Below are 26,280 nucleotides of genomic sequence, written 5' to 3'. Positions count from 1 at the left end.
CTGTACCCCTATGGAGATATTCCAGTAAAAATCAGCCGTTTCCAGCTAGAATAGTCATTTACCACATTAACAATGTCTACACTGGATTTATGATTAATTTAGTGTTATCTTCATTGAAAAAAAAAATGTTTTTCTTTCAAAAATAAGAACATTTCTAAGTGACCCCAAACTTTTGAACTGTAGTGTGTGTCGTAAGACTTTCCATGCTGGATTTGTAACAGAGTATTTATACATTGCTGTATTGGTACTGTTGCTTCACTGAAGGATCTTAGTACTACTGCCTTGAACTCACCACTTTCCTTGATTCTTGACTTTTTGGTCTTGAGTTGACTTGAAGGTGATTGCTGTTCCCTCATACTCCACATCTTCCTAGATCCTGCCTGTTTAGAAATCATGTTTGTATTGGACGACTGTTGTGCAACTAACTGTTTGCAGAAAATAGTGTGTCCTTGATGCAAGAGAATCATCAAGAAAGGATGTATTGTTTAGGCCGGGGGTGGTTTGGATGCACGCAGTGCATGAGATATGCAGGAGACCAAAGTTTGTTTTTCCAGTCACAGATGTGCTATGTCTTTTTTTATCCATAACAACAACCTTTCCCTAACCTTCACCACACATTAGTTGACTTGAGCAGAATACTTGTATTGACTGTTTAAAATTCTGTTACTGAATATTGTCTGAGTTTATTTAGAATTCTTCAATATCAACATTCCTGTCAGATGACAGGTTGCTCTCGCTGTAAGCTGCTATTTAATACACACAGAGTAGTAACTTCTGCTGCCAGCCTTAACAGTGCGGATAAAAGGAGTGAAATATATTTTCCTCTCAGTACATGCAAGCTTATATCTGAAGGAGACACCTTCACAGTATTGAAGCTGTGTGACTCAGGTTTCTTTGGAGAACTTGGACAGACTTAAAGTATATGCTGTATAGATCTCTATGTATAGATCCCCCTGAGAGCAGAGGGTTTCTCCGGCAGTCACCAAGGTGATTTTAGGGAGAGTAATCTCTCATAATTCAAGTCGGATGGATTCACCGGAAATCAAATCAGCTTCCCAGACTGTGAGCTGAGGAGGCAATATCCCAGTGCAATTCTTCATTGACCTACATAGCATTTCTTCCTGACAGTTCCCTCCCGCTCCACACCTCCCTCCCTCCCTCCATTGCCCTGATCTCTGGGGCTTCTCCCTGTGCGTTTGATGATGAGCAGCACAATATTCATCATCTCAGCCCCCAAAGTGGAGAAATTTTTTTTTTAAAAACAAGTGGAGAATAGAAATTAACCCACCCCAAAAAGAATTATATATATATATATATATATATATATATATATATATATATATATATATATACATATATATATATATATATATATATATATATATGTACACCAAAAATTGGAATTTGCCATGCGGTTTGCTCCTTGGCTTTCCAGAAATGTAATTAAGCATCAGAGAAAATCGCAAGTCTGTGTGTCTCCCAAAAAAATGATCACTTGATTAGGTATCTAGGATTGGGTAATTTCCATCAGTGATGATGTGAAATTGGGGTGCTGCTAGAGCAACTTGGATGTGTGTATGTGTGTGTGTGTGTGTGTGCCCTAAGTTCACACACACACGCCCACATCCATTTGCAGCTAAACACTGTCGCATGTGCAGACACTCATGCAGGCCCACATGCACACCAAGACAGACAGTAGGCTCCCTCATCATTAATTCAGGAGCCATCACTCTCACCCTCCTTCTGCCCCTGAGAAGCTCTCGATGCTTCCCGGCAACATTATGCATATTTATTCATACATCCTCCCCGCTTTACTAAATGTCACTATAAATGTTTCTACTTCTAATGAAGCCATTTCTTTATGTTCTTGCTCGATTCCCTCAACCACACCCTCCACCTCTCTTTCCTCCTCCCTGTCTTCCTCTGTGTTTCCCCCATGCCTCCGTTTGAAAGAGGAATATCCCTGAAAATGTTTCAGCTTCGTTATTCTTTCTCCATTACCATAATGTCTCTAAACTTCAGAAGCGCTTTATTCAGCCCTCTGCTAATTCCGTTCACACTTAGTTTCACCTCGACCAAACGCCTCCGAGGAGAAACGCTGCCTTTGTAGCAATTACTCCAGACCTTGATCTGACTGAGCCGGCACCCCCACCACCGCCAACCCGCCCCTCAAAAGTCAGTGGTGCAGGGATTTTTCAGGGTCTCCTCTGTTTTCCATGTCTTCACCCATAGCCTCAGAAAGTAAATATAAGAGATTCAGCTCACTTCGGCTTCTGTTTGTCTCTCTGTGCTTTGGTTTTGAATCCCCTCTCCTCTCTTTCCTTTCCCTTCTGCCTCACACAAACATGTGCATTCCACATTCCACAGAACAAAAAAATCCCACAATAACGACTCTTTGACAGAGCTCGAAGGTGTGTCATTGGTAACAGCAAGCCTGCTCAAGAGTGTGTGAAACATTCTTTTGCTAGTAATTATCAACAGCTGCCAAAATGGTGAAACTGGTACAGCAACTTCTATACTGTGAGAGCTGTATAGCCCCTATTCACCTGCACAATAACCTTTCAGCCCGTGGCTGTCTTTTACAGCGGTTGTCATGGAGGAGAACCTGGAACACTGTGTGATTAGTAGATAACAAGGTCTTTTATAAAGTTCACAGTCACCGTCTCTAATTTAACCTTGTAGTGCAGTGGAACAGGAACATGCATTTAAATATTCCTACTGGTGGAAGAAATACCGCATCTGTCATCTCCTACTAACCTAAAAGTCCAGAATATACATTGCAGAGCTGTCCCTAATGCACTCCCTGACAGTCAGAGTACTTGTTCTTTGAACAGAGGAAACACTGCCAAGATGGATATGGTGTAGGACATATCAAAGGTTGGGCCTTTAAGCGTATAAATCCAAGAGATTAAATGGTCCATATGACAGCAGCAAGCAAGATCCAGCGTTTGGCTGAGATTGGTGCAACATACGTTGGATGATATGACATCAGGACTGGCATCCTGCAACCAGTCATTTGAGGCAGTAAGGCTGAAAATATCAGGCCTGGCTGTGCAGCTGCAATCGGAAAATGGACAAACTCTCTGAATGGGTGGCCCCGCTTATTCCCCCTGAGGCTGCTAGCTGGTTTGATTTTCCTCAGCAGAAAACAGTTTTGGGTACAGATATGTACTTTCAGCCTGTAGGGGTAACTAGGGTAGGGATCAGCAATGATGGGAGCTAATATAACTTTAAGGCATTTCCAGTGGATGAGGTGGTCAATTTGTGCATTTTATGCTTGGTTTGGTTTCTTTTCACACAAAGGAAGCGAGTGAGGTCAAAATGTTCACTTTAGTCAATTGTTGAAAGTGTCTGGGGCAGGTGTGAACACAGGAGAAAAGTTTTAAAAATGTCATGTACCCAAATATGAAGTAGGCACCTGGCTATGGGAGCTTTTCAGCACAAGCTTGCAGAATACGCCTTGCAGTTTGGTCAGATTGAGGTTGGATCGGGTCCAACCACAAACGAGTATGATTGCTGTGTTCAGATCTGCCAAAACAAATTATACCACTGGGAAAACCAAACCAGTGTCCAAATCAATCAGTCTAACCAGCACAGGTTTGAAAACGCCTATAGGGGGGAGTGTTGAAGAGATGCCAAAATGTCCCACCAGATTTTACTTAAAGATCACAGCTCATAGATCATATTGATTTTCTCTTTTTTATGAAATCTCCAAATTTTTATTCACTATTTCAACATGCAGGTGAGTGACAACTCAACATAAAGTGTCATAACACAGCTTAGTATCCCTGAGAATTTCATCCATACCACAGGTTTCTGCTCCTCACAGACTATGCACAGTGTCAATGTTCAGTGTTAAGACATGAAGAGATGTAGGTATGGGGTGTGGAGGCATTTGGGGTAGCAGATGTCAGTGTTATGCAGGATACCAATAGCTTTATAAAGACCTGTAAATAAAAATGTCTACTTTATAATGTGTAATCATGATGCTTATGTGTCCTAGTTTTTAGTTGCTATTCCTTACCCCATTCCTGTTAATGATAATCACACATTTATTGTTTTAATCGTGGCTACCAATGTTATCAAGGTTACTTTATGTTTATGGATGATCAGAATGGCCTACTTGAAGGTAGAGGAGATTCCTACTCCATCATGTATGGTAATGATGTGCAATTATGATGCTCGTTTAATGGGCTGATGAGGTCGGAATCAGGTGCATAATCTCCCATGGGTGTTGAACAGGTTTGGCATCTTACTGCTCGGGCCATATTATTCACTTACCTCACCATCCAGTGTGGCCTTGTTCCCCATATGGGAGCATCACTTATTAATTTCTTTTCTTTAATTTGTTGCCTGTCACCCAGAAATAGCAGAGTGTTAAATCATGTCCCAGTTCTTAGCAGGTGAGTCCAAAGATAGACTTTTCAATCAAGAATCGGAGGTGAAATGCTCTCTCTGACTTTGTGCCAGATGCTTTGAGCCTGTACATTTCACTCTGACTCACTCACTTTGGTGAATAAAGGGCAGGCTAATGAAATCAAGTCCACTGCTCACAGGAACTATAAAATGTGTGCTTTTGTACCGAAGCTAATTATTCATCAGGGCTGTACTAAAGATTACTGTGGATATATATGAAGAAGCAAATCCTTTAAATGGTTCTTTTATTGTTCCTCTACAATCCCCCCCTCATTTTAGATACGGCACTGGCAGGCACCCTTGTGAAATGACTCTAAGCCATTGTTCCTGTGTTATCCTGAAGACACGAAAGGCTAGTTAGTGCAGCCTTTGATAGAGATGCCCGGCACCATTTTAACATTTGTGTTATCAGCAAGACAGAGAATTACTGAGGCTGGAATGGGAATAAAGCCACTCGATCCTCTGTCGCTGTTTCTGTCTAGGAATAAAAAATAATAAAGTGCAGGATTGCCAGCTTATCTTTCTCTATTGTGGCACAAAAACTTTTCAAACAGGGGACATCTCAATACTCTGTGCATAAAGCTTGTCAGCCTCCTGCATTGACTAAGTGCTGCTTGTGTTTCCCATAGGGCAACACAGCAATTTACTTTTTTTTTCCAAGAACAAGCAGATTAGAATACAAAGTACATCAGGATTATTGCTTCACTACTACTGCAAAGAAGGATGAGAGAGCAGCCTTAATGCTGTGGCATGCAAAGTCTGAATAAGATGCACACTGAATACAGTGACTGAGTGTGCAAAAACCTCGAATCAGTGCGTTTGTTTGTGAAGCCAGCTATGCAATCTCCAAAGCATTGCAGCAAGGTGAGCCTGAGAGAGCAATGGGTGGCTCCCTGAGTTGCTCACCGGCTCTGATGCCCCCTACAGGGCAGAAGAATCCTATAACCACAGAGACCTGCAGCCGGAAGCCTCCGCTTATTGCAGTCAATTGAGCTAAAACAGCAGAGAACTGAAGCAGCAGGTTTAACCCTTAAGGCCCAGTGAGAGTGCTTGGAGAAGTTGGGTCAGGAAAGTTTGAGCTGTATGAGGCTGAATCCTGTTTTAGTTTCACTTCTGCTTTCTGGAGTGTTGCACAACGAGATAAAGTATGAATGGATGTTTTGAACAGAGTCTCTCCACTGTTTATGCACTGTACAGCAACATTCTCGGAAGAAAATGTCCTCAAACTAGACAGGATTATTCATAATTAAAAGTTTGGGGACTGCTACCCAAAGAGAATTAGCTGTCCTGTTTTTTATACCACCAAACTCTTTCCCAGCTGAAGTGGGTGACAGACAGATTGTTCACACATAGCAGAGAACAGCTTCTTTGTTCACATGTAGGAACAACGCTGCACTGAGTCCCAGGAGCGTCTATATGTTCCCAAAAACCTACATAAAACCATATAGTGTCTCTGTAATATTAATATGTTATCACGATAGGGATTAACATGCATATGTTGCACTATAGTGGCCTTAATACATGTCATTGCATTTTTCTTATCTCTTGTGAAGTCACTTCAATGATTCAACAGGGCTCCTAGGGAGTCACAAATGGAATCTGATGTTTGTGTAATAACCTTATTAAAGCATTTCTTGTTGCTTATTATGAGGGGATGTAAAGCCAGAAAAGATTTTCGGTGAGTGATACGAAATAAAAATTAAATTTCATCCAAGATCACTCACATGCGCAGAGACGCCATCAGGTTAGCGCATTTCCTGTTTAATGTGACATTCTGATGCGTCCAATAAAGGCTACAGGCGGGTGGAGGGAGAGAGGCAGCTGGGTGAAATCTGCATATCGATTGCTGAGACGCACACATCAACACACGCACGAAAACAATCGCGCGCACCCGCGTACTCATCCCTCGTAAAGGGGCGTGTGGAGCTGGCAGGGACTCAAACCTTTCGCATTTGCATCAGTGGAGGAGCCGAGAGCGGTGGCGCACGGAGAAACGGACGAGTAAAAACTTATATTAGATCAAAAAAGGACTTTTATTTTCAGTCTACTCTGATCTTTCTCTCCTTGAGACATTTTGGGACTGTCGGTTCTCCCTCGGATTTCAGTTGTGAATGAGAGCCAAACACGCAGAGAGAAGCGGAGAGATCAGCGGTGAAGAGGCTCATCTGTACGCGGAGAGGAGAGAGCGTCTCCGGGCATCGGCTGTGCGTCTTTGCGCGGACTGGACTGGACTGCGCTGTGGTTCTTCCTCTGCTTATAGAGGAGGGGTTTTGGGGGGTTACCAAGTTGACTTGCTTTTGTGGAGCTCTGGAGAAGATCTGGTGCCGTCTTAACAGAATCGGAGGAAGCCTGTCGGATCGTACACTGTGCTCCACGCATGTTGGAAGTGGAGAGAGCAGGGCTGGATGCCTGCGGGTTTGCGAGTCTCCTAGACGCAGGTGAATGCAGCTGTTTTTATTTGACTTGGGTTAAAAGGGGAAAAAAGAATAAATTAATAATAATAATAGGCATTTCCCTAATGATTGCAATGATTTTACGCACAACATCACAAATCTGGCTCATATGATTCCATTGTTGTTTAGCTATCTTTTGTTATTTTTTGTTCTAAAACAAAAAAAAAAGCACAATATGCAGATTATTAAAATACTTTTTTTGCAATCACGTATTGCCTTGTGTTGTGTTTATACAGGAGTTTACAGTGCAATACACTGATTGAGGTTACTGAGAACAAGCCGGCTCCGTTCCTTTCTGCGCGGTGTGACCCACTAAGGGCAGCCTTGAGTAAACGACTCGAGGCTACTATAATTTACGCTTTAATTGATTTCCTCTAAATTTTAGAGTGCCAGTGTAATGGTGTCACCGTTGTGGGGCAGGCTTTAACAATCGGCGCATCTGGACAGCTTCTGGTTCTTAAGAGACATTCACCAGAACTAAGGAGAAAGATTACTTTCTGCCATTTAGCTCCGGAGCAAAAACTGGGCCTGTAAACAGCACTGGACTACAGATGTGCTCCCATTAGTGTGCTGTGTGTTTTGAAAGATTGGAAGAATCAAAGGGGGAGCTGCGATGATTAGATGTCAAATAAAGTGATCAGATAGAAGTGAACGAAAGCCACCCGAGGAGATACCCAACAATAATCATTGAAATCCAGAATAAAGATAGTTTAAAGTTGCCTGTTTTCATCAAGTAGAGTATTTAATAAATGGCAGTATCTCAGAGTGTTTTTAAACGTTCCTGCGGGAAGTCCTGTTGTGTCACTACATCTTCCAATAATGTCAAGCTCCTTTATGTAAAAGAAGAAAGAGGGAGGGAGGGCAGGAGAGGGTGAGTGAGTGAGTAAAAGAGAGAGAGAGGGAGGAAGAAAGAGAGAGAGTCGTGTCACTTAACGGACTGCTGGTGCTCCATGACTCAGTGCGCTTACATATAAAGACGCGGGGCTTTTCAGACATAGGTTGGCTATTTGTAATCAAGCCAATCATCAACCTCTCCAATCCCTTCTCTGAGCCTATAGAAGCAAAGCGGTCACAATTTGGGGAAGGGGTGTACCCGTGTCTTCAGAGTCTTATTTGTATCCTCGCTTTTTGACTGGCTGGGGAATGTCCAGAGCGCACGGCCGCGGCACGCATCCATAACCTGCTCACATCTCCGTCTATGTTTCTTTTGCACTCCACAGCCAAGGATTACATCCTGCCCAGGCATCAACTGAAGGAGTAAAGGACGCAAAGTGAGTGCGGAGTGGGTCATTTCTTCATATATCTTGCGCCTTGGCTTCTTTTGAGAGGATATGGCACGGTCGGCGCTGGAGAGAGGAGAGCAGCCGGCACAGGCGAGAGGAAACAGGAGCTGAATGACAGGATGCCAGCGACCTGAGCCCGCTCTCAGATCACTTCCACCTTCGTCAAAAGAGACACTTCTGCTTTATTTGTTGAGTTCAGAAGAGGGAAGAAGAATACTTGCCAAAAAGCTTTTGGAGGAGTTATATTTTTGGAGGAGTTTTTCTTTTTTGTATGCGTAATTTTATTTTTTTGTCGATAAAACAAGGATGCATTGTGGATTAGTCTTTATCCTGTTCATGGGAATCCTCTTGGTGGTCAAGGCTTTCAAAAACGGTAAGTGTGACATCTGATATTTATATAAATAAAGCTTTTATGTACCCTGTAAAGCTACTAATCCCAATATTTTTTTAAAAGATTAGCCCTCTCTGATCTCCGCTGATCTTTGTATAAACTCGCAAGGCGCTCACCTGCCCCTTAAGAAACCCCCCTAATAATATTTCTACAGAGACTTAGTGCTGCTCCGTAGTGACTTTATAAATACTTTATTATAGTCCTCTTAAACAGTGCTCTGCTGTTTTATTGTTTAACTTGTATTTTTCATTAATATTCCTGCCTGTTCATTTTACTTAAATTAATACTCTTAATACTTACAGATCAACCCATATAATACAATTAAATGTTTTAAAATATTTGTTTTATTCATACAACTACGGTTTATTGTAGGACGTGCCAGGAACAGCAAATTAGTTTTATTAAATAAATTGAAGCTCTTTTCGCAGAAGTAAAGTTTAGGTTCCGATTAGGAGCGTCTGTTTGTGATAAAGTTCAAAAAGTCGCTCCAAATACTCGACTTACACAACTTCCCATTTTCTATTCTTACAGCTTCCCTTCCGTTTCTACTTTCATTTATTTCGATTCAATAGATTTGCAAGAGTCAAATTACTAGATAGCGCGTGTTTTTATAATAAAAAAATAAATAAATGCAAATGAAAATAAAGATGAGAGGCAGTAGTAAGCTTCTGAAAAATAAATGAATGTTCACTTAATTAGGTTTTATATAGAGTTTTAAAGAAACAGGCAATAGACAAAGTGACCTCGGGCTTTTGGCAAAACCAAACTTTTCTTAAAGCTGGTACCCTGCTGTCAGACTTTGCTGTTATATGGATCACAAACTAAAAGCTGCTCCTTTCCTTCTTTTAATGTGAATCAGAAGTAGCTTCCTCTTCTGTCTGTAACAGTATGACTTCAGCTCCTGCATGTCACAGCATGAAATTAACAACTGTCTAAGTGCAATTTATGAGCTCATTATGAGTAATTGTCTGTTGCTACTCTAATTTTCTGTTTTCACTCTGCTCTGTTGTTGACTAAACCTCAAACTGCAGCTTTGTTACACAGCTAAAAATCTGTGAAAGAATCAAACACTCTTTACTGTGTAGATTTATGGGTGGAAATGTCTGATAGAAGCTCATTTCACAATAGAAATGTTCACCTTCATACTGTCTTGTTGCTGAAAATCCAATATTGTACTCTGTGTTACCTAAAGGAATTAAATGATTAGTTCAAAGTGTAAATGTTGTGTAAACTCATCAGCCTGAAGTATCCCTGAGCAAAGATTAGCTCATTTAGTCCAACTGTTCTCTCTCTGTAAGCTGCCGTGGATAAGGTCATCAGCCAAGTTTTCTTTGTCTCTGTCCCTCAAGAACTCTTGTCACTCCCCTCTGCAGATAAATGTGGAGGCAACATCAGAATCTCAACCGCCAACTACCTCACTTCGCCCGGATACCCCATGTCTTACCCCCCTTCTCAGAGATGTGTGTGGGTGATCTCGGCGCCTGGTCCTCACCAGCGGATCCTCATCAACTTCAATCCGCATTTTGATCTGGAGGACCGTGAGTGCAAGTAAGTACAGCATGAGTTAGCGACCTCCTCTATGAAGACCAGATGTGCTCTTGGCCCCGGATAACTCATTCATTCAATCTGATTTTGTCTGTGGGGTGATTTAAAGTTAGTAGAGGGAGGCAGTAAAACCTCTGTCAAAACACAAAATCTGCTTGTCCTAAGTCTATAGCAGTGATGGGAAGCTTCTCAAGGTGCCTGTTTAACCCCCAGACTTTACTTTGAGAAGCTGCGTTGAAGCTGTTCACACAAACACCTCCAGATTTCTGTTTATTTTCAACCTAAAATATATATACATGTGTCCTACTCATAACTATTGTTGCGCTCCTGCATGTGTGTGTGACACTCATTCCTCCTTCTCCCTCATGCCTATTGCACATGAAACTGCGCCATCTAGTGTCAGCCTTCTCACTGGAGCTGTGTTAATGTAATCCTGCTCTGTGAATACATAGGGCGGCAGGAATGTCTCACCCCTGCCATTTGGTTTTGGAATGTCCTTGATTTTCGTCTTTGTGGCATGAAGTCACCGGGGTATAATATTGATTTGAACTGCTGTAATTTTGCAGAAGGGGGAGAGCTATAAGGCCAAAACCTCACAAGAGGCCGTTAAATGTGGCTGCATGCTATACTGCATGAAAACAATGTCTATTTTAATAAACCATTTGCTTTCATATTCACTCTTAAAACGCAATTACTCTGAAAAAGAAGAGAGAAATTCCAAGAAACAAGTCTAAGCTTATTTAATTAGGCTTTATTAACGTCAGAGTAGGAGCCAAGTGAAATTATGTGAGACACATGGTGTTTCTTCACTTAGATTTCCCCCTGAAACTCAGTGAAAATACCCTTTTAAGGTGGATTTCTCAGTGACAGTTAGTTACTGATGCTTATTTGACTTGTAAGCCACGAGCTGCTGCATCCAGCGAAAGGCTAAGCGGCTAACCTGTTGTCTGATAGATAGTTTAAGCCGATGAAACCAGAGACAGACAGTAATGTGATGAGCCCGTGTCAGTGTTAGTGCCCTGAGGTGAGCCTTTGCCTGGGCAGACTGCCTCGCTCTGATTGCCTGTCTTTCTCTGGGTGTGTGTGTGAGTGTGTGTGTGTGGTTTTGTGCGTGTGTCGGTGCCTCTGCCCTGCTCTGTCTCAGCTGTTTGTTTACGCTGCAGGGCTCAGGAGAGTACAGGGCTTTGCTGGATCCTGTTACTGTATCCCCACTCCACCCAAAACCTGGACCCTGCGCTTCTTTTGTGCTCCTTGAATGGCCCCCGTATACGCTTGCAGGGTTTGTGTCTTTTTTTAATCCCGGATTTAAATCCCACTTTAACCCATCCTTACTGCTGCCAGAGATTTATGGCAGGCTGGATGCTGCTGTCTTTTAGAGGCTGGATGCTCCTTGACACTTCTTCTGGGTCCGATTTCAGCACCAGAGGGACTATTAAACTGTTCAAGCTGGAAACAGAGAGCGAGGAAGGGACAGGAGGAGGTGGGGGCAGCAGTAACAATGCTTGTGTTAATCAAATTAGTCAGGAATGAGTTTCCTGTGTCTAAACACATGCAGCAAGAAGAATTTAGTCCCCTGCAGGCTCAAGGAGGGCAGTTTTTTTAATTGAAAAGAGGGAGGTCTTTGAGTTTACTGATCCATCAATGTATCATTTAAAAATTAGCGCCGCTCTTTCATTTAGCAGCCACACTGAATCTGCAGATTGCGGTTCACCAGTTAATTGGCTGTTCATAAATTTGTTAGCAGAGGACGTTTCAGTAGTGGATGTGCTTGCTTGCTGTTATCGTTCGCCTCTATCCTCCATGCGTATTCATTACATGTGGAACAGACACAACCTACCAGTACTGTGGTCAGAAGGTAATAAACCACTTGTATTGAGGATACGTTAACAAACAACCCAGACAGACGGCTGTGAAACTCAAGTCAGTCTCTCATGTGGGCCACACAGATTGCACAGGAAAACAGGGTCGTCCTGACCTACAATGTTTTCCTATTTTTAACTTGGTGTACCGTTTCATTTTTAATGTTGTTAATGGAGTGGTTTTCATGGGACTTTAGTTCCACTTCACGATATGCTCCAACTTGCGCAGCTTCATGTTGGCTTTAGTCAGAAAAGACGAGCCGTGGAGGGCAATCCATTTTACTATTCCTCCTTAATTTCAAATTATGGCTCTGTGTAACATGAGGGTGGATTATTGCGGTAATCGCTGACAAGGCATGTCATGGGTAACTTAGTTAAAAGCAAAGGAATAGTAATTTCTATATCTGCAGACAGTAGTTCGGTGTGATTTGTGTAGGACCCATCAGACTTTCTGTCGCAGCTCCACTCACCAAATCAGTCCTTACATAATGGAAACTGATGAGAGCCAGAATGGCTTCCTTATCTGATGGACTGGCAGAGTGGGTGGAGGTGGAGGCGGTGGGGGTTACAATGCATGCTTCAGTGCGCTGCCTTGCAATCTAATTAGAGGGCAAATGGAACACACATGCACCACATGTTCTCCAACATGGCTCTTATCAGCAAACCAAACAAGAAGCACTCAAAGTGGCGCTCGTAAAAAGAAAAACAGTCTTTACTGAGTGGAGTCTGGCTGCGGTGGTGTTGTTGCACGTGTGCGCTACCCTTGACAGGTTTGTTTGGGGAAGTGCAGAGGCCTGTATCCTGAGAGCTGGAGGAGGAAAACACTTCATCACAGAGATAAGGGCACTAAGTGAGCCTTGCGATTCTGAATGCAGAACGTGTTTACCTTTCACGCACCGTTGTAGACTTTCACAGAGTGGAGTTTGAGGGGCCGCCCTCACTGCCTCTCACAGCTAATGAAGTTTGAGGGAGAGGCGCAGCCTGCATCAAGGCAAATATTTGAAGTCAATTTGCTCAGAAAATCGGTGGAATGAACAAGCTAAGCTCAAGTGAAAAACTGAAGTAAATAGATATGCTTCTTCTGCACTCCCTTACCATGCAGCCATTCTCCTTTTGTCTGCAATCTGATAAGGGCTGTCAGGCTTGTCTGACTGCAGTAGCTCTGCCATCTCAACAAAAAATGGAGGTTTCAGTAGATTTGAATCTAAACAAGTGACAGGCAGGTTTCACATAAGGCAGACTGAAGGGCAATTTATCTAATTTAAAAGACATACTACAGTTCTTATTGTTAAAGCAAGATTCACTGATCAGAAGTGCGATAAAGTTTCTAGTCTTGAACCTAAACCAGATCTAGAAATCTTTCATCGTGAGCTGCAGGCTGATCTCTCCCACCACCTCCTCGCTTGCTGACTCAAAGAGGAGAGGCAACTTTCGATAGATACGATGTACTCCTGACAACGTTATGAATCATTGATAGCATCGGATTTGCTGACCAGACCAAAAAAGTGTTCTTTCTCCAGCACACTGAAATCTCCTGCAGTCAGCCAGTCAAGGCTGCTCTGTTTGTTTTGGAGGAGCAGAGGAGAGGGGTTAAAAACAGGAGGCAGAGAGAGAATCTGTCTGCTTTCTCTCAGCCGTTCCTCATTTCTTTGCTTTTCTCTCTGTCTGGATGGTATTTTTGTGGACCTCACAGAAATTCCACTGTGACAATGTGTGCAGTAGATGGGTGGAGGGCTGTGGGAGGGGGAGACGTTGGGATGAGATGTATGGCAGGGTGGTACTATAGGCAGCGGAGATATTTGAGGAATGCCTTCTCAAGCAGCTCTTTGTGGGGGAGACCAAGGGGAGACTCAGCGAAGGTCTCCCGCCTCACCACGCTTCAGAAGTCTGTGAGAGCCCCCCTGCCTTCAGGTGTCTGTAACTCAAAGCTTGGAAAAGCACTCTTTTCCTCTTTTTAATTGTAGATCTTTCCTTTCTCTGTCCCTCTGCCCCTTCACTCCCCCGCTGAGCTGCCCCCGTGGAGCTGCTTGGCCTGCTGGGAAGGCAAACATTCTCCGCTGTGTACCTTCTACAATAGACATCCTGCCCTTCCTGGCATTTTGTGACCAGGCCTGGACTCCAGAGATGACTAAGAAGAGCAGGGAAGGGGGGAAGAGGGTGGTATTAACCTACACAGTATCTATAGCTGGCTCTTTCTTTGTCATGTGGAATCCCACTAACCCCACTCGTATGTGCCCCACAAAGAGTGCCACCTGTTTCGAGGAAGTGAAAAGGGAGGACAGAAGGGGCTTTAGGGAGAGGATCCGCTCGGCCACTTTTCTTAATTCTCTTGTTATGCTTCTGCCCTGATAGCATACAGCAGCTTCATGATAAAGAGCAGCGGATCTTCACAGCTGGGCAGCGAAGAGCAAGAACTCCTCCCTTGGTCTCCTTTCACCCTCCTCTGCAAGGCGACCATGAGTAAATAAGAGCTGTGTGATTGTTTATTAGCCGTTGTCATGGAGTAAAATAAATAAGCCAGGAACGCAATAAGAGACTTTTTTTTGTTAACAGGCCTGTGGCGGTGGCAGCTTTTAAAGAAGGGAAGTGCTGTGACCTCCAGGGCTGAGGAGATGGGGCTTTGGATTGACGTGGATTGTTTGAGATACTTATGGCCTGTTAGAGGACATTTATTTCTGCTGTCAGTGTGTTCTTTTCTTTCAAGTGCATGTCACAGAAGCATCCATGCTGGGGGCGTTCAAAGTGGCAACACAAAATAGGCACAGCAAAATAGAGTGCGTAGGGCGACACCGCTTCTTTTAACTACCAGGTTCGACAAAAACAGCTGAAATTGTGCACCTGGTATTTTCTGCAACGATAGACTCCCACAGTTCATAACAATGGAAATCAAATTAGACCTAAAATTACAATGAAGCGGTGCGCCTTGAAAAAAGCTTGTCAGCGGCACCTCAAAGAGCAAACCGCTTTGAATATATCTTGTTTGCACTTTGCAGCAATTATACCAAAGCTAACGAGTATTTTGACAGCATGGTAAAACTTCCCGAGACAAGCTCTCTGTGTCTTAAATTCGCCCTGTTTGCTACCTGCAAAATGTAACTGTTAATGAAGCAGGAGAGGTTTCAAAGCTACCAGCAAATGAGAGTCACCGTGCTGCTGATGAATTTCAAAAGTGTTCACCTTGTTAGTTAACCAGAGGGCAGAAAAGACCGGACAGCAGACAGAGATGTTGCATCAGAAAGCCGTTGACCTTCACTCTCATTCTTCTTTCTTCTTCACCGTCTCTTTTAAACATAGAGGGGTGACTCCTGGCTAATGAGCAGGATTAAAGTAGGTCTGTGCTCCTGTGTGCTTGCATGCATGCAGTACATGCATGTGTGTGCGAGTGACCGTGGGGTTGAGGGTCTTTTTTTTTTTTCATCTGCCGTTGAAGTGTTTCACCTTGGCCGCAGCTTGGAAGGGCAGCCTGATTGAAAAGCTTTCTAGCCGTGGCATCTGCCATCCTCCCCGCTGCTCTGTCACCACTTTGATTCATGCACAACCTGACCACAACCGGGAGGCGAGCCACTCTACCTCGCAGCGGGAGGCAGGTCCACTTCACAGCGGAGGAATCGGAAAAGGAGGAACGAGGGAGGGAGAGGAAGAGACTCTGCTCATAAATAACCCACTGAATTTCAAGTCTCTTATCTGCAGCAGCACAAAAGCATCATAGTCTCACGTGTCTGCCTGTTTTGTTTTTCATCTCGATGTGGGAGTTAGCAAGTTGTGTTTGCCAGGGACTACTGTCCCTAAGCTGTTTCTGGCACATGGCTGGTGATGCCGTTTTTCTTCTTCTTCTTTGCAGCCCCAAACCAATGCAAGCTTCCCTATATAGAAGGGTTTTGTGGAGCAGAGCTGCAGCCCACACAGCTTAGAAATGTCAGTCGTATGCTCTTTTACTTTTTATCCAAAACAGATTGTTAGAAAAGGAGCCGTATGGAGGGACTCATGATTAGAGGACAACATTTGGTAATCTCAGCTGTCTATCTGGACTCACATCTATTTACTGTAAGAAAATTCATACTCATTTTCCTTCCAGCACCGATGAAAAAGCATTAAACACTGAGGCTATAATTCAATTATGCGTTTCTGTTTCCAAAGGACAGTTGGCAATAAATACCGTCTCCCCCTTGCTCTGCTTCATATAATATAATTAGCAACAGGTTTTCCTCTCCTGCCTTTTTTCTTTCCATCAAATGCTGATTTCTCAGTTTATGAGGCGGTATGGAAAACAGCAAAAACAGCGTGAATAAATGAGTTCAAGATATAATAATTGGAGTTCAAGATATACGTGGGTGGCAGAGCAGTAGTCAGGGAAGGACTGCCTTAAAACAGTACCTCCCAATGTCTTACTTATCCCCCCGTCCCAGAGGGGAAAGGAGAGAGAAGAAGCTCTTTAGTTGAATTGATGAGAGAGTTCTGGACACTTTAATACAGCGTGTCCAGGCTTGTCAGACATGTTTCGTTCAGTGGTCTAACCTTGAATGGAGCCTATGATTTTGATTGATGTTGCTGTGGTCCTATGCAGCTTGTTTGTTGCCCTAACGCCCCGGTGCTTACAGATCCACAAGGGGTGGCAGGTGGGAGGGGGAGCTCAGCGACCACAGGGCTCTTTATTCAAACAATCAAGCAAGTCTCCAGAGGGGCTCTGGGTGAACCAAAGTTTGTTTGCAGTGGTTAAGAGGGCAGGTAGTTAGGAAGTAGGAAGCCAAGGACCATCCTGTTTCAGCCCCAGATCCCCGGGGTCATTTTCGGTCACTGTTTTTTGCGCACAGCGGGCCGTTGACTTGCTTGTGTTTCTCCACCACTTTACTCTTCGTGATTCAGCCAGGGCAGCAAGCAGACAGTGATTGATGGGGCGGTACCCCGCTGCTCTCTGATTGAGTTAGAGCCACTCACAATCGCTGGCTTTGTTTGCTCTTTGCTTGATCTCTCCTCACTAAATTGGCAACATTAGTTGTGGTCTTTTTTTTTTCATTGCAGCAACCGTTGCAATTCTTTTCTCACGGTCTTATTTGCTTTGTTAGATGGCAGTGATTGTAAAAAAAAAGGACTGTAAATTCTGCTTAACAGCAACCTTTTCTGGTATTATCTCAGTAGGGTAGTGCTGAAAGTATTATTAGTTGCCTATATCTCTGGCTCCTGCTGAGCTGTTCCAGGATGACCCCTGTCTACATGGGAATAAGTGACAAGAAGGCCCTTCCCCATCATGCATAATTACGCAATCTCCCAGAGGGCTTCACCGGCAAGCAAAAGGAAATGATACCACTGGACAGACAGCCTCCAAGTTGACAGGAAAGTTTGATTGTCCAGCCAGTAAAAGGAGGAGTCACCTTGCCCTCCAAATGCTGGCAATGGCTGGCTGGCCATCAGCACTTAAATCAGCCCTGTAATGCCAAGTATTCAGCTTCTCTGCCCAACACCACGGAAGAGATGCACGGCTTGGCATGTGGCCCTCACAGCACGGCCTATTTGGCTTTCAAAGTGCTGCATCATTGGAAAATCTTTGCATGTAGTGGAAACAATGCAGCCGTCAAAATGAAATAAAGGATGAGGTTTTAAACATTAGATATTGCATCTGAGAGCTGATCAAAGGAAATTGTCTGACTCTGGCAGCAACTGATTGCCTGGCCCTGTCCTGAAATATGTCCCTGTTGTGAAAACGCTTTATTTATCACCATCTTTTTTCTTCTCCCTGTTAAGAACTAGAAATATAGCTTGTCTTGTCTCAGGTTTATTGTGTGGTTTAAGGTCAGGTGTGATTGATTCCGTGTGTTGCATACACTGAAGAGGACAATAGTGCTCCACATCACTCCCACGGGGTCTGTTCACAGTATTCCCTGCTCTCAGCCAAGTGACTGAATGTCCAGCCAGATGACCGGGTCACGAAGCACCCAGCTCAGACTGCTCTCTGACCCCCTCCCCGACTCCTCCACAGGCTCTGGGGAGGACACAGAAGAGACAGAGGAGGGAGAACGCCAGCGGGGACGGATGGGGCGTTTAATTGAATAATTCCCAGTGCAGTTATTATTACCATTGCCCTCGAGCTGCCTCTGCAGAGCCATGTAAAAGAATCTCAAAGAAAGGCAGCATGCTTCAGGCCACTGAACCTTTAACTGGATTCCTGTTGGCACCTGTTTCCCAACCACTGCTATCAGCTATTTGCTCTATTTTCTCTTTTGTTAAAGTTCCTTCACTGTCTCTATCAACAGCTCCACTCATATGCCTTCTCTATCTCCCTCTGCAGTTTCCCTTTCACGCTCCGGCACCGCTATCCCACCCACACCACACTCTTTCTCTCTTCCTGCCCATTGTGGAGAGGCGAGAGAGTTTTGAACAGCACCCAAAGGCTTTACCTCTAGTTGACCTCGTCCTCATCTCCCCTCCTCCCTTCCATACTCTCCTCCTCTGCTCCTCTTGCCTTTTTGAATGCGGCGTGCTCCTTGCACAGCTCGTTACCCGGCGGGGAGCACCGCTACCTTCTCGCAGCATCACAAACAGATAGATGATTGCCTCTATATGCTGCTCGGTTTTCTGGGAGTGCATATTGATGCTGTTGTTGTTTTTTGCTCGTCGGCTCATAAAATGTGAAGTCACAAAGAGCGTACATGACTAGTTTTCGTCCCATTTTAAGTTCAGTGGGTCACTCGCTCAAGGTAGTACACAATTATCTGCGTGTTTCTTTATGTTTCTTCTTGTCACACGGTTCCAGTGAGCCTGACCTCAATCATGTACATCCTACACATGTACCCATAGACAGGATATCCAGTAATAGTTTGTGCCCTAACAAGCACCCTCCTTTTGTGATATACCCAAAATAAATGGGACGCTGTTAATGGCGTCAGGATTCTGTATGGATCTGCATCCTGGTCTCCTTTATTAGAAAGTTGGGCAGAGGAATAGTGAACCAAGTTACTGGAGGTACAGACAGGACTTTCTCAAAAATTCTTTTTAATAAAAATTGTATGAAAGTGTCTGTTCCCAAGAGCATTAAAATGTCATATCAACAAGACAACAAATTAATTTCCAACTGTGCCAAATGTGATAATGAAAGCTCTAAAACGGAGCACTCTGCGTAGTTTTCTTCTTCTTTTTTCCTTTTTTAAAATTTGAACCATGAGGCTTTGTGCTCTCAGGAGATGCTAGTTGGACGATGATTCAAGCAGGTGCCAGACCAAATAATGTAACAACCCCCCCACTGTCTGCGCATATTGGACCCCTGCTTAAGGGACTGTAGTGCACTGAGATATTTTACCAATTCACGCCCTGAGCTGAGGGTTATGGATTTTCCAGTCTTCATTATACAGTAGGCTGAGATCAAGTAGCCATTTGCGTCCTCCCTCCCAGCAGGGTGTGCATGTATTCATGCCGCCGACGTGTTTCATGGGGTGAGGAGGCAACGACAGCAGGGCGGGGACAGTGTGTTTAAAAAGAGACAGTATATAAGTCGACCCTGCTGTGGCACATCACCCCTTTCTCCCCGTGCCCTGTTATTTTTACCCTTGACTTCTCATTGTTGTGACGACGCCGTATCATCTGTGCCGTGCCACAGACCCCTGTGGAGGACTATCTCTTCACTCACCTCTGCCTGCCCCTCTCTCCTGTGTAATCAGAGATCCTCTCAAATGTCAAGGTGGGACAAATGGGAGCCATTCCCTTCTGTAATGGCCCCAGAAATGGACTGAAGTGCTTCTTTTCCCCTCTCCTCTCTTTGAGAAAACACATGTGGCTTTTCATCCTTTCTGTCTTTTTGGCTTGGTTTCGTTCCTTGTGTTTTTCAGAATTTCATACCAGTTTCCCACCTTTCTTTTTTTTGGATCCTTTGTAAATCGTATCACAGAGTTTCTGGTTGTGTTCTGTTAACATGTTGAACCTTTACCAGAGAGGGTGTTTAACTGATACATTGCATAATAGCCCTCTGTGAAAATGGCTATATAATAAGGCCATTACAACACTTCTGTTTTACTTCTGTGAAGTGTTTCTTCGAAAAATCACCCAAAGGGCTGGTCGCTTCATTTGCAAAAGCACACTTTCAGACTGGAAATACTCCTATCTGCACACTAAGATGAATGTGTGCTGTATTTGCTGTATGCAAAGCAGTTTTGTTTCTGAGGCTCACTTAGGAGGGAAAAAAAGTGCTAAATGTGTATTTCCATTTTGCCATGAGCAGCTCCCTAATTGATTATACTTACTCATTCTGACTGCGTTCACGATAACTAGAAGTATGATAGAAAAAGAGATGCTGAAAAATTCTTAGCCCGACTTACTCTGTATTAAAAAAAAACAGGAATTTATCACTTTTCATTTCAAAATTTTAAGAAAACTATTGAAATCTAGGTGATATCCAGAATAATAGAAACTATTTATTATTGTTTTGCTGAAGGAATAATCAACGCTTATATGTGTTTTGTCCACATTTTCTCTTGTTTTGTTTTTTATTTAAAGGATTTTTTGAGCACAGTGATAACTCTGAAAAATATGTTGAACATCATGCTTTTGAAACAAGAATCAATTTTTGGAGGCATTAGAGCCAAAAACTCTTAGAAATATAGTAGCTTTTGATTGATAGTCTCTGTAAATGCTGACACCTTCAGTTGCTTTATTGTCAAATCAGCAGTGGTGAACCACATCAGGAAAAATACCTCAGTAACAGAGAGTAAATGTGCTAAATGTTTTGCTGAAGCTACTGACATACATTCACATTAGTGTAATGATGTTATTGTGACCTACTTATCATGCTTCATGATTTTAAAAAGGGAATAAAGTCCAGGCAGGATGGGTGAAAATATGCACAGCGCTGCTTTGACCCTGTAGGCATGTAGCCGTTCATGGGAACTGAAAGCAAGTCAGCTGAACGTACTTTTGCATCCCCAGGGTTCAAAGTGCAGTAGGCCCTACATGTGAGGTGAGCCCAGGCGATTTAGACAGTCTGCTAACAGTGGGAGCTTTTGTGATCACTTTTATCCCTCCCCCGCTTGTTATTTAGCTCCACCCCACACAGCAGTGTGAGCCTGCTCTGTGCGGAGCAGAAAGGATCCCCCCCTTGGGGCAGAAATCTCCCTCTGTCAGTCCGTGCTCATATTTCTGAATAAAGGATTATTGTGCATGTTGCAGAGGGAGGGGGATGCAATAATTGAGTCTAAACAGCCAAATTCATTAATTTGATTGTTGGCGACAGCAGATCTCTCGACAGTGTAATTAGGGAAGCTAATGGATGGAGGCATGCTAAATCCATCAATGCTAATGATAATTGCAGTTTAGGAAAGCGAATATGCTTTACAAACGTGTGGCCGAGGCCGCTGCAAAATCAGAAACAGCTACGGCGACTAAAAATATGACGAAGCCGAGTGTAACCGTATGGGGGTGACACCCAAAGAGGCCCTTTAGACGGTTGCAGCTGGGCCATCTGGGCGGGCAATATCCATCTTTTCATCCATCTTTTTTATCTCCATCCATCTATGTGGAAACATGGTGGTGAGCAAAGCAATCATGCCCTTCTTCCCTCGCCGACAAGGAACCACTTCTGAAACCATCAGCTCTGATTGGTTTGAGGTTTATCCCGCTGGGTGAGTTGCCACATTCGGAGGACTTCAACTCCTGCAATAATTTCCTGCAAAGTGAAGGTACATCAGTGGAGACGGTGATCGCTGAAAAAAAACTGCTGTTTTTTTATGCTTCATGGCCGAGCTTCTATTTAAACGATTAGGTCTTTCCCTTCAATAAAAACCTTAATGCCAGCAAGTCAATTAGGGTTAATGTTTTTTAGCTGAGGACATTAAGATGTAGACCTGGTTTACTGCCCCATTTTTTTCTTATTTCCTTGTCTGTCCAGGCAAGATGACATGGGGGTCATTTCAGCTGGACTGGTGCCCAAGGAAAAAGGGGACCTGTTTTTTTAGTCCAGGTTAGTGAATGTCATATGCAATGGGGATGCAGTATGCGACTGAAAGTAAAAGACAGACACAGTTTATTTCAGCAAGGTATGTCCCCTCCAGGCTCGGAAAAAGTAACTCAGAGATCAACTTGTCTTGGGGCCCCTTGTACAAACATTAATGATGTTTTGCTGGAGCCCCAAGTGACAGTTTGTTAGACGAGACTCGTTAATACGTGGAGTGTCTGGGCCGGAGTTTCCTGACAGCTGAAAACAAGGTCCTTTTTCCTGCTAAGTCTCCCTGGGCCCCACAGTGCTGTCCCCTAGTCCGTTGTTTAGGCATTTCCACTTGTGCTACCCAGAGACATTTTGACATGTTGTAGGTGACATGTTTTCATGCAGCGGTAAGCTGTACACCGACAGTCGCAGAAAGAGAAATGCAAGAGAAAGGGTCAGGCATTTGTTCTGTACACAGCTGAACCATAGGGCAGTAGTGAAGAAAGAGCTCTTGTTCCGGGGTTTTCCGCAGCATGCTTGAGCTTATAAATGGTCTGATTAAGAAATCCAACCAATTGTCTGCGGCTTATACAGTCTGTCATAGCGTTAGTACATTGCCTCAGATTGTATTGCTTTTGTAGAACCATATCAAGCAGACATTTATAGAGGGAGGACAGATTATTTCCATGGGAAAGCTTCAGGCAATATAACTGTTATATTGTTAGGCCGGTGGTTTGTCGCCTTCTCTTTGGCTGTGTAAGGAGGGCTAATGTTCTCGTTTGACACTAGCGGATTGCTTTCTCTCTGTGCCTGAAGAAAGAAGGCAGGCTAATACATTTGAGTCGGTGAAGCGAAGGTCGTTGAGAATTACATTCGCCCCCTCCCTCACCCTCCTACCCCTCTCTTTTTTCCCTTTAATTTCCCCACTGGATTGGCAAACCGTTTTTACTATTAGCACTGTGGTGGGCAGCTCATTGTGTGTGTGTAATTGTGTGTGTGTGTGTAATTGTGCATCTGTGTGTCTGTGTGTGTTGTGGCGTGCTGGCTGGCCCACCCAGACCCAAAGCAGAGCAGACAGATAAATAGGTGCGTGGCTCAACTGGATTGTACTGTCAGGAGGAATAACAGCAACATCAACGGCGGTGATACAACATAAAAGGTCACCACACAGAGGAGGAATCGAAGTCTAACATGACGGCTCTAGGAGGACAAAGATGAGCTACCAACTGTAGCTGGTTTTTAAGTAGGCCATGTTCACGTGCTTCTTCTCTGGTGCTGATAGAGGTTGTTAAGTGTCCTCTGTCTTCCCTGAGGACAGCCCCACAAGTGACTGCCCACAGGTGTTTAGAGCACTAGATTAGAGCTACATTGAACACAGCTGGCAACAGGAGAGACTTTCGAAGGCGTCAAACTGCCCAGCCAAGCGTTTCTCATAATGTCTTCCAGATGATAAGGGCCTGGATGGATCTGTGTTAACAGAGCAGAGTGTGTGGACCTACTGGCGCAGAACCGCTGCAGTTCTGGCTGACACACTAGTCATTTAGGCACAAATAGAGACATTCTGGAGAAGGAGGTCTCTTCTTTCTATCTTTCACAGCGAGGACCCCCAGGGTGTCTTCTCGCTTCCATCTGCATTCTCTCTCCCGCTGCGCCGCCTTGACGAGGGCCATCCGAGCTGATGATGTGCCAGGATACAAATGAAATAAACAGCTTTTCTGGAGGTGCAAAGAATTGAAATAGAAGCAAAAATAAGCAAGTTTTTTTCTTTCCTCTTGTTTGAATGGTGAAAAACATGAGTTGTCTTGCTTCTATTCCTGTGCACACACACCACTACTTGCAATACTGTACACAGTATTGGCAATGCTTTTCACTGCCACACATTTGTTTGCACATGTATTGGGGCGTACAGACCACGCACACACACACAAACACTTGCTCAGCTCCTTCAGCTGTACTGCAGCTCACTCTTCCCTCCTTCTTCATCTCAGTGATGCATCTCAGCATCAATTTTTTAGACGTCTGGCAGCGCTCAGCTTTTGGGAGTTGTGGGACGGTGGGGGTGGAGGTGTGTGAGGAGAGAAGGAGGGTGAGGCAGAGACAGAGGCTCTGGGGTGAATTATAGGCCTGCTGATAGTACAGAGCAGGGCCACGGAAAGATAGATGCCCTCAGTTGAGATGATGGGAACCGAAAGATGGAGAGGAGAGGAGAGGAGAGGAGAGGAGAGGAGAGGAGAGGAGAGGAGAGGAGAGGAGAGGAGAGGAGAGGAGAGGAGAGGAGAGGAGAGGAGAGGAGAGGAGAAACTTCAACAAAAATTTTAAATGATATTAAGAAAACGCCTACACCAGTATGTTTACCGTCCTTTCAGTAACTAAAACAACCTCAGGACTTTTGAAAGTATTTGCTCTGGTGACTCAACTAGACTATATAACATCATTATAACAGAAATCCGGATGCCGGGGGAGCTCTTTAAACTAACTAATGAGGAACTCCCTGGCTGTTTCACCACAACGCAGCGGAGGATAACACAGTAAACACCATGTGAAACTAGTCTTTTTTACTGAGCTTCTGCTGATAAATCAGCTAAAACATGGTGGTATTTGTGTAAGCTGATGTTGCTACAGCTGGTGGTCTGATGAGGGAAGAGGAAGAAAACCTGGTCTGAAATCACAGCACAGTTATGAGCAAAATGAGAAGAAGCCAAAAACCCTGGTAGAGACTAGAAAAGAAACAGAAAAGAATGAGCTCCCAACAGATTTCAGAGCACATTAAGACGTCAAGTGGAAGAAAAGCAAATCTTTCCAGTCAGTTTTTGATGAGAGTTGTAATGCAGTTATAATCCCTGTATAAAAGTGACCCTGAATAGAGGTTTCAGAATTGTAGGACTGGCTATCAGAGACTGCTGGCAGTCCCTGGTTTTAAGACAGACAGCTGCTTTCTTGCTATCAAACCTTTAACCTAAGACACTAAAAAATTACATGAGAGACGAAAAGGAAGAAGAGCTGCTTGATGCAGCTTGACAGCTTCATATCACCTCAGATCACCCCACATGAGCAGAAATACAAGTGAAGTCATCCATCCGCCACACTTCTGTGCCATTTCTTTCCAGCTCTGCCTTTAGTTACATTCTTTCCCTCTCACTAGCTGACTCTCTCTACTTGCCTTATTATTTTGCATATTGAAACCCGGTGGACACCGTTCTGCACCTCTACCAAATCAACCCCAGTAATTCAGTTTCTCTTTTACAAATACATTTTTTAAAACTCTTGAGGCAGATGAAGGAAATCATTAACTAGAAAAAGGTGGCAAAGGGTGCATGTTGATACATGTCAAGTCCCACCTGAGGGATTTATTCCACCCTAGCCTTCATTCAAAGTGTAAATCGCCTTTTTGTGCAAAACCCTATGCATTAAGTGAGTTCAGGATCGCTAAGGAGGTCTGATGTTTTGACAGTAATTTGGGAATCAAGGAAAATTATGAAAGTAGGCCCCTTTGCCCACAGGGCACATATTTTCTGAGGACACAGAAAGAACATGTGTGTGATTGAATGTGACCACACACCTGCTGAACATACACGCATTAAAATTCATCTCTGTATGTAGTGTGTGTGAATTGCGTTTTTTTTGTTTGTTCCGGTTTCTGATGAAGACGGACGAGCAGTGCCACAGGCCGTCAGAGTTTGGGCAGGAATCTACTCGATAAGTGGCCTGCAGAGCTGAAAATAACACGGGAATTCACGTTATGGGCAATTAGGAACAGTAGAAACCTGAACCAAAATCTGCTTTTGGAGCAGCACTCGCCCCGTCATTCACAGTCAAAACACAGCACGGAAAAGTCATCTCTACCCATCATTCAAACTCATACACGCACACACATGCAGGCACTGGAGTGAAAACCACAACTCAAATGCATTAAATGTACACTTTTAACAAGTGCCTGAAAGCGCACACGCTCACACTGATAACCAGGGGCTGTTTAGACCACCCTCGTTGGCCAGGCGCTCTGATTTCTCCTCTACCAGCTTAAGTTTCGCTTGCCAGATTCCGTGTGTGTGTGTGCGTGTATGTGTGTGTGTCACGGCTCTTGTTCCCAGTCCTATTTCAAAGCTGTTTTCCTTCTCTGCTCCTAAACTCTGCGCCGACTCAATTAAGCTGCTGCTCCTTTCAATAGCCGTGGGTCTGAAATTCCATTTGAATGTGATGTTTGAGAGTGTGTGTGTGTGTTTTTAATAGCTTTAACACCTGCCCTTTCTATACACCAACCTAAGCCAAAGGCCAAAATATAATTACGTTCTAGTCCCTTATTCTCTTATAGAACAGGCACACACACACACACACACTGAGGGCGTTATCCTGTGGTTAAACAGGAGAGAGACAACTGTTCGGCTGAAGTTCAGTAGTTAAAGCAGTTACATAAACCTGACCTCAGTGC

General features: G+C 43.9%; 1 protein-coding gene across 7 annotated transcripts in view; it reads left to right on the top strand.

Annotated features, from left to right (window-relative positions):
- The first annotated feature begins 6,211 nt into the window (after positions 1-6,211).
- nrp1a (neuropilin 1a) overlaps positions 6,212-26,280 on the top strand; it is a 62,423-nt gene continuing 42,354 nt past the window's right edge. For 4 of the 7 annotated variants that reach the window (XM_051940293.1, XM_051940292.1, XM_051940291.1 and 1 more), the window contains exons 1-3: positions 6,212-6,854; positions 8,090-8,525; positions 9,893-10,091. In XM_051940293.1, coding sequence (XP_051796253.1) covers positions 8,459-8,525; positions 9,893-10,091 — 266 coding nt within the window. In that variant the 5' untranslated portion in view covers positions 6,212-6,854; positions 8,090-8,458. The remainder of the gene's footprint in view (positions 6,855-8,089; positions 8,526-9,892; positions 10,092-26,280) is intronic. The other 3 variants (XM_022194013.2, XM_022194011.2, XM_022194010.2) reach the window with 1 other exon arrangement.

The sequence above is a fragment of the Acanthochromis polyacanthus genome, chromosome 20 (genome assembly GCF_021347895.1).
Source record: "Acanthochromis polyacanthus isolate Apoly-LR-REF ecotype Palm Island chromosome 20, KAUST_Apoly_ChrSc, whole genome shotgun sequence".
Lineage (NCBI taxonomy): Eukaryota > Metazoa > Chordata > Actinopteri > Pomacentridae > Acanthochromis > Acanthochromis polyacanthus.
Note: the sequence above shows the minus strand (reverse complement) of the source record. Positions and strands in the feature narration are given on the sequence as shown.